Source organism: Caretta caretta, chromosome 2 (genome assembly GCF_965140235.1).
Source record: "Caretta caretta isolate rCarCar2 chromosome 2, rCarCar1.hap1, whole genome shotgun sequence".
In the NCBI taxonomy this organism is placed as follows: Eukaryota; Metazoa; Chordata; order Testudines; family Cheloniidae; genus Caretta; species Caretta caretta.
The window spans coordinates 166,125-174,870 of record NC_134207.1 but is presented as its reverse complement, the minus strand read 5'-3'; the positions used below and the strand labels follow the sequence as shown (position 1 = coordinate 174,870).

The 8,746-nt window shown below is 44.6% G+C and overlaps 1 protein-coding gene across 4 annotated transcripts in view; it reads right to left on the bottom strand.

Annotated features, from left to right (window-relative positions):
- Positions 1-2,239: 2,239 nt before the first annotated feature.
- MAPK15 (mitogen-activated protein kinase 15) overlaps positions 2,240-8,746 on the bottom strand; it is a 67,614-nt gene continuing 61,107 nt past the window's right edge. For 3 of the 4 annotated variants that reach the window (XM_048841902.2, XM_048841900.2, XM_075124814.1), the window contains exons 12-15: positions 5,581-5,646; positions 4,670-4,824; positions 3,510-3,671; positions 2,240-3,153 (exon numbers count right to left, since the gene is read on the bottom strand). In XM_048841902.2, coding sequence (XP_048697859.2) covers positions 2,929-3,153; positions 3,510-3,671; positions 4,670-4,824; positions 5,581-5,646 — 608 coding nt within the window. In that variant the 3' untranslated portion in view covers positions 2,240-2,928. The remainder of the gene's footprint in view (positions 3,154-3,509; positions 3,672-4,669; positions 4,825-5,580; positions 5,647-8,746) is intronic. The other variant, XM_048841901.2, reaches the window with a different exon arrangement.

Genomic DNA, 8,746 nt, shown 5'->3' with positions numbered 1-8,746 from the left:
ATCAATGGCTATTAGCCGGGATGGTGTCCCTAGCCTCTGTTTGCCAGAAGCTGGGAATGGGCAACACGGGATGGATGACTTGATTACCTGTTCTGTTCATTCCCTCTGGGGCACCTGGCATTGGTCACTGTCAGAAGACAGAATACTGGGATAGATGGACCTTTGGTCTGACCCAGTATGGCCATTCTTATCTTCTCGCTAAATATGACTACCTGATCTGTGGCAGAGTATTACCCTTCAATGAAAAGCCCCCCCAGGAAATAAGAGTTGACTTAAAATCTGTCATTTCAGAGGAACAATTGGTAGCCAGAACTTTACTCCAACCAGCCCGTGACTCTGACACAGCAGCCCATTCCAGGGCCATGGCTGTTACCATGCAAAGGGCATCCTGGTTACAGTCCTCAGGGACGCCCAAAGAAGTACAAATGACTGTAGAAGCTCTCTTTCTTTCAAAGGGCCTTTGAACTACACCTATTTTTCTTTTCCACCAAAAAAAGATTTGAACATATTTTAACATTACTGGAAGCACTATCAAAAGCAGGGAATTTATTCCCAGTAAAATATTCCAATATCTAAAGGGAAAGAAAACAGGACCAGGCTGAGGGGTGGGCAGGCTGGGCGACTTCCCAGAGGTGCTGTTCAAAGGGTGGGGTGCCTCTGAAGCAGGGTATTCCTCCTTTCCGCTCTGCTGCTGTCTGCAGCTATTGCCCTCTGCTTCGGAGCTGCCTCTGGTCAAGCTGGTCCTGGGAACCTCCTGTCTACTGTGCAGTGCGGGAGAGGAGGGCTGTCAGGGTATCCCCCTCCCCCCTGCCTGTGTACCCAGTCTCTGCTGAACTGGGGTGGGGGAACAGGAGTCTGCTGCTGCTGCTGCTTCTAGGTCAGGAGTGGGAGCTGCTAGCAGCTGCTGCTGTCTGAACAAGCCTTCAGACTAGTGAGTGCTGTGCTTAAAGTGACAGCGTGCTGTCTCTCACACTCCCCCATCACGTATATTAAAATTAAGCAAAAACATTTTTAGTGGAGTGAAAAACAATTGACTAAAATAGAGTAGATAATGGCAGTAACATAGAATGCATCTGTTAGAGAAAGTAAGCAGATTTTATTTATCTTTACTGAAGATAGTGTACAAAGTATCAAACTTGTGTTTCTGATATCTCTGTTAAAGTTCTAGAACTGATACCTCAAGGCTTGGGATTGGGAATATCTTGCTGTATTATCTCCTGATTGTTCTAAATTTATATATAAATTTAAAATATGGTTTTAATTGTATGTATTTTTTCTTTCTTTATATAGGAATTGGATACTGTGTTCCTGTCAGCTAATTCTCAAGTTACCTGCAAACACCTCCTCCCCCACCCCCCACCCCCACCCCCCCAAAAAAAACCAACCAAACAAAAAAAATCCCTAGTTTTCAGGTGCCTAAGTAGTCTCTGGAACATGGTTAAAGTTTCCCCAGCCCCCAAAATCTGAAATGGCACCCCTGGTGAGCCAGGAGTGGCTAGAGGGCTGCAGGAGGCCATGGGCTTTGGTAAGAGGCAGCCCCCATGTAACTGTGCAAAGACTGCCTTGAGCTGCAGGCAGAGCATCAGTCAGCATTTCCTTTCCCTCTTGAGGCCCTCCCCAGCCATCCTTTATCTTCTCTTTATAACCCTAACCTAAGTCCTCAGTTAACCCATTCCTTTCCTACCTTAGTGTGGGATATGTACACCCCATCACCAGCTCCTTAAACTACGTATCACTGTAATTCCCCCACAAACAATAAGTCACTTCTGAGAAAAGCCAGATAAATAAACCATATTTTGAATTTATAGACAAAGCTGGAGATACGATGGGCTAACAAGAGCTTGGAAAATTTTCAGAGTTGGTAACGGGAATATATTTAAAACACAATAATTTGAATATTGGTTTTCTGATTGGAAAAACACTACCCTGCAATTAGATGTGGTTTGTGAAACTTCAGGGACAGTGGCTTCTTTTGGGGAAAGTTGAGAGGGGAAAGCATTGGAAAGACTGCTGTTAAAGTGGGAAGCTAGCTTTAGCCTTAACTATGGTAGGGCAACTGTTGTTCCATAACAACTTTATGATTCAGCAAAGGCATGTCATGGAGTGCTGAATTCTGGGAGAGACAGGTGAATGTATAATCAGTGTCAGGCCATTAGACAAAGAAGCACTTCCCTGGTGATTCTCTCTCATTCAATAGCTTACATAGCGGATAACGTGCTGTGAAAAGAAGGTACTTCCCTCAGTGAAATATAAGCAGTTTATTACAATACATAAAGAGTATATCAACACACAGTAGTTATAGTATTAAATACACCAGAGAAAAATACATAAAAGAAAGGGAACTACTTTATTGGAATGAGAGAATGTTAATAACTGATTTTGTACCCCAAAAGGATATGGGAACTACTGGGAACATAAAGAGAAGGGAGTTCAAGATATCCATGGTAAATTTCGTCTTCCTGGGCTTCAGAGAATGATCTAGTCTTAGTTATCTGCTCCTCTCCAAAGTTTGGATTCAGTGAACACAAACCGATTGAGGCCAATAGAAATGGACAAATCAGCCTGGATATATCTAACAACACAAGCCAGCAGCAGAATAAAGCAGCTTTCTGTAGCTATCAGTGATACTGAATATGAGAAATAGTATGTAAAGATAAACTGTGCCTACAGCATTGTATGGAAACAAATGGTGCTGCATCCCCTGCCTACCTTGTGTCTTTGCACAGGCTTGAAGTTAAATGGATCAGAATGCCAGACCATTCTTGCTATCTTGCTCAGAGAAAGTGGCACTGTGCCCGATATGGTGAGTGCAGGCAGTACTTCTCTAGCATTTGGGGTCCTGCCAAATGCCTGGGAGTGGAGTTGTACCCCAGCTGTTTGTTCCCTACAGGGCCTGTCACTGGGTGGATTGGGCTGTACTCCACTTGGTCAGTGTTGGTGCATATTCAATGCTGGTGCCTGTTGGCAGGAATTTGATATTGGAAGATTCTGGAGTGCAGATTTACAGATGGTCCCGTAGGACTGGGAGTAACTGCCCATCGATGCCTTGGGATCTCCAGCAGCTCCCATATTTGCTGTGACCTGGAACATCTTTTTACTGGACTTCAGAAGAGGGTGAGCATCCCTGCTGGGAAACTGTGGGTTCCTTGGATTCTGTGTGAGAAAGAAAAGTCAAAACAGCTCAGGCACCCTAAATCAACTCCTCATACAGAAACAAGGGGCGTGGCACAGATCCTGGCTATGCAGAGAAGGAGTAGAGCAAATCCCAGAATGAGAAGGGGCATAGGGCAGGACTGTCCAGAAGGTGAAGGAGAGAAGGCTGTAAAGGAGACGTGGGCTCAGCCTGCACCCCGAGAGGGAGAAGACAGTGGGGATCAGTCAAGATATGAAAAGACACAGACTATGATCCCACCAGAAAAGAGTTTGACGGGAAAGGCATACAGCTGTAGATACTCTGTGCAGCTCCAATCAGTCACTTGAAATGGGGAAAGGAAAATGCCCATACTTACTAGTCTGGTACTGGTTGCTGTCACCACAACCATCATGGGAGAGTCCTTCCTGGTCAGGTGACTGTGGATAGCAGCTTCCTGTGCCTGACTGGATAGTGAAAATGATCTCAGGTTGGATACGGACTGACCTTGAGAGTCAGGACCTTTTGGCACTTCCTGATTCTGAAGGAGAAAGATATCAGTGACAGGGCTGAGCAGCAGTGTCTGGCAGCCCCTGGGGCTTGGAGAGGAGGATCAGTATTCTGAAAAAGAAGCTCTTCTCTTGCTACCATCATGGAACAAGTGGAATTTCTTGCCAGGTAGGATTTATTAAGAGAGTACATCTGTGGTTTTTACATCTGGGGTGATCACCTCCATTTACATTTCTTTCTCAGGATGGATAACCCTTTCTGTACCAGTGCAAGGGAATATGCAGGGGTTAACCCTTCAGAAACGGTTGCTTCTGTTCAAACTCTCTCCTAGCTTTGACAATGAGCACATGCACAGGTGTTGGATATATACATGTTCCAAACACACATCGTGTTAACTAGCACTTGGTATCTAATTCACCAGCAGAAACATCACCTCTGCCTACCTTGTGGCAGATCATTTTAGTCACCAACAGGACTCTACATGCACAAAAGGACGGAAAATCACAAAGCTGCCTTCTAAAGGTGTGACACAACAACTATTCTCCTCCTCCTCAAGAGGAATACGTTCATGGACACTAGAAGAACTGCTGTTACTTCACATCTAATTCTTGTGATGTCACTATTAGTCACTGCTTCAAAATCTGATGTAAAAACATTGGATCTTAAGGATGAAAAATCCTTTGTGGGCATCCAGTTCTTACTCATGCTAGCAAAATCTCTATAGCCAGCCTTCTCTTCAATGTCCCTGGTAAAGGAAACATCAATCTTCTGTGTGGACACAGTGGGATTATTACTCACACTGTGCAGACTGTGGGAACTCTTTCTCAGATGAAAGACTCTCCATATGTCTTGCAGTACTTACCTCAGTCACAAGAAGCCTTTCAGCCTTTCTAACTGAGCAAATCACAGACCAACTTGACTTCCCCTTGGAAATGGCACCACAGTGGAAGGCAAGTAAAAACTCATTTCCCCCCACAGCAACTTAGATCCCTGCAAACAGTAAGACTGGTTTTGTGTGATGCTACTCACGTTATAGGGATTCTGTATGCCTGTTGCAGGTGGCTGAGCACTCATATTCACCCATGTGATCTGTCTCCCAAGTTTCCTATTGATGGAGGATGCTCTCTGATGCTGAGGGAGTGGTGCTGAATGGTTCCTGGCCATTACAACAGAACCCAGGCTATCTGCAGGAAGAAAGAACACGTGTGTGATGCATGGCTAAAAAGGGTTAAACATCCTGCAAAATAAATAACCCTCAAAAGACATGTGGGGAGATAATGTTTGTGTTTTTGTGTATTTACATATGTATGAGTAGGGTTGACAATGTAATCAACAGTCCCTGTCTATGCTGCATTCTGGTAATTCAGAGGTCAAAAGAACATCCTATCATTTAAATGAATTGTAAACTAATTGAGTAACCAGTAAAGTAATAAAGAAGCTGTTTTATGCTGGCTTGGTAAATCTGAGTATTGGAATATCCACCAGCTTTTTGTCATGTATAATTTTTGGGGTTTGTCTGCTCCATTTTTTTTGCAGTGCACCCTAACTGAGTGACCATACTTAGCTCCGCACTAGGACTCCAGTCACAATGTGATACATAGAAAGGAGGGAGAATTAGAGTGAGAAGAATGAAGGATGAAACACAGATGGTAAAGTTAGAGCAAGGTTAGAAAGGATGAAATGGACAAAGAAAAAGAACCTCATAGAGAAACAGAAGAGAAGATAGTAAGTGGGGGAGGGAGGTGGAAGAGGTGCATCTCATACCTTCTCTCTTACAGGGAGGGAAAGAGCAAAGGTTGAAGAAACAAAGGGATGGGAAGAGAAAGGAACACGCAGAGCCAGAACAAGAATAGTGAAAAGCAAACAGAGACAAAGTGAGTGAATACAGAGAGAAACCAAGGAATCAAGAAAGGGGTTGCACGGGAAAGACTGTTACTCACCTTCAGTAACTGAAGTTCTTTGAGATTTTTGTTCCTGTGGGTGCTCCCCTTTAGGTGAGCCTGCGCCTGTAATCGGAGATTTTTTAGTATCAGTGCCTAGTTGGGTTGCACATGTGCTGTCCCCATCTCACACCACTTCTGGTGGTTACATACCACTTTGCAACCAACTTTCCCTCAGTTCCTTCTCTACTGCAGAGTCTCTAACGTGACAATTCTGAAGTAGAGGGAGGGTAGTGGAGCACCCACAATGACAACCATCTCAAAGAAACTCAGTTACTGCACAGGGTTAGTAAACCTTTTCTTCTTCAAGGCATGTCTCTGTGGGTGCTCTACTTGAGGTAACTGTAGAGCAGTGCCCCTCGGTGGAAGGGAGGGGCTTCAGAGTTGCAGTCATGGCGGATGATAAAACTGCAAGTCCGAATAGAATGTCTGATTGCTGCTCTATGGTATAATGCTGTGTGACCCTATGGGTGGACAGCCAGGTTACTGAATTGCAGATGTCCATAATGGGCACATTTGCTGAGGAAGGCTATCGATGTAGAGACCGCTCTGAAGTGTGTGCGGATTGTAGCTGTTGATGACGATAACAAGTCAATGCAGCTGGAGATCCATTTTGATAGCATCTGTTTAGATATGGCATCTCCCTTAGATCAATCCATAATGGAAAGAAATAACTGATCTTCTGAAAGTCTTTGTCCTCTCAATGTAAAATGCTAGTGCTCTCCAAACATCCAGAGTGTGGAGCATTGCTTTGTGAAGTTTTGGGAAGAACGATGGGAAATGCATGGGCTGATTCAAGTGGAATGAGGAAGCTACTTTAGGTAAGAATTTGGGATGTGGTTTTAGGGTAACTTTATTTTTGAAAAATGTTGTGTATGGGGGTGTGTGCCATGAGGGCCCCCAGTTCTCCGACTCGTCAGGTGGATGTGATAGTGATGAGAGAGGCCACCTGTGAGAGAGAGAAGTGAACACATCATTAATGGTTCAAAAGGGGGCACAGTAAGGACTTGCAGCACCAGATTGAGGTCCCATGGTGGAGTAGGGCCTTGTATTTTGGGGCAGAGGTTACAAAAACCCTTGAGAAAGTGTTTAGTGGTCAGGTTTCAGAGTAGCAGCGGTGTTAGTCTGTATCCGCAAAAAGAAAAGGAGTACTTGTGGCACCTTAGACTAACAAATTTATTTGAGCATAAGCTTTCGTGAGCTACAGCTCACTTCATCAGACGCATTCAGTGGAAAATACAGTGGGGAGGTTTTATATACACAGAGAACATGAAACAATGGGTGTTACCATAGACACCGTAACAGGAGTGATCAGGAAAGGTGAGCTATTACCAGCAGGAGAGTGGGGGGGGGGGGGGCGCGCGGGGAGAAAACCTTCTGTAGTGATAATCAAGGTGGGCCATTTCCAGCAGTTGACAAGAATGTCTGAGGAACAGTGGGGGGGGGCGGGTGTGGAACATGGGAAAATAGTTTCATTTTGTGTAATGACCTATCCACTCTCAGTCTTTATTCAAGCCAAAGTTAATTGTATCCAGCTTGCAAATTAATTCCAATTCAGCAGTCTCTCATTGGAGTCTGTTTGGTATGATGTTCATGATGGCATATATCACATTGCTAGATGTGCACGTGAACAAGCCTCTGATAGTGTGGCTGATGTGATTAGGCCCTATCAGAGGCTTGTTCACGTGCACATCTAGCAATGTGATATATGCTATCATGTGCCAGCAATGCCCCTCTGCCATGTACATTGGCCAAACTGGACAGTCTCTACGTAAAAGAATAAATGGACACAAATCAGATGTCAAGAATTCTAACATTCAAAAACCAGTCAGCAAACACATCAATCTCTCTTTGGTCACTCGATTACAGACCTAAAAGTGGTAATTTTTCAACAAAAAAACTTCAAAAACAGACTCCAATGAGAGACTGCTGAATTGGAATTAATTTGCAAGCTGGATACAATTAACTTTGGCTTGAATAAAGACTGAGAGTGGATAGGTCATTACACAAAGTGAAACTATTTTCCCATGTTCCACACCCCCCCCCCCACTGTTCCTCAGACATTCTTGTCAACTGCTGGAAATGGCCCACCTTGATTATCACTACAGAAGGTTTTCTCCCCGCGCGCCGCCCCCCCCCACTCTCCTGCTGGTAATAGCTCACCTTTCCTGATCACTCTTGTTACAGTGTCTATGGTAACACCCATTGTTTCATGTTCTCTGTGTATATAAAACCTCCCCACTGTATTTTCCACTGAATGCGTCTGATGAAGTGAGCTGTAGCTCACGAAAGCTTATGCTCAAATAAATGTTAGTCTCTAAGGTGCCACAAGACAGCTTTGAGTAATTTGAGTGGTTGCATTTGGCCATTACTGCTTCATAGTTTGCGATCCTAAACTGTAGAATCGATGAAGAGTACGCTTTGCACCCAAAAAGATCCAACCTCCTCCAGTCTGTTTATATGGGGTGGATCTGAAATGGTGTTGTCTACCCTGCTTGTTCCCGGCCTCCACCACTACAGAGTTTGGTGTGGGGTGTGAAAATAGGAATTCCATCCTGTTGGAAAGGACATAATTTTTATCTGCTCTTTTGCAGGTGTGCTGAATTGTTGCTGGGGTTTGCCAGACAGTCTTGACTGGGTCCATGACAGCCTAATTTACAGGGACGACAATCTTGGAGGAGGCTGGAGGATGTCCAGCAACTTATGTTCCACCACTTCTTCTATTGGTATCTCCTGGGAATCTGCAATCCTCTTAAACATTTTGTGGAACTGTTTAAAGTCATCTATGAGGGTGGTGGGGGCATGATAGCTTCATCTGAGGAAGAGGATGAAAAATTGGCAGTTGGTGCAACTTCCTGATCCAAAGTGACCTCTAATTCCTTCACTGCCTCTTCTGGAGGTTCAGAGGGCCCAGGTTCAGAGGGGGAAGCAGAATGCCTTGCCCTAGGCAGACTGGGAACCTTAGCATAGTGTTGGCGCTATGCTGTCCATAGGCCCCAGTAAGGCCACTGTAGTGGAAAAAGCATAGATGTCTATACCAGCCTTGAGTCTTGTGTGGTACCTATAGTGCTCTGGTGGACCTGGTCTGGTAGCTGTGTGGACAGGCAAGGAGTGATGGGAGGAGTGGATTTCATCATCTTCATCCTTGCCACTGGATAAAGAAGCA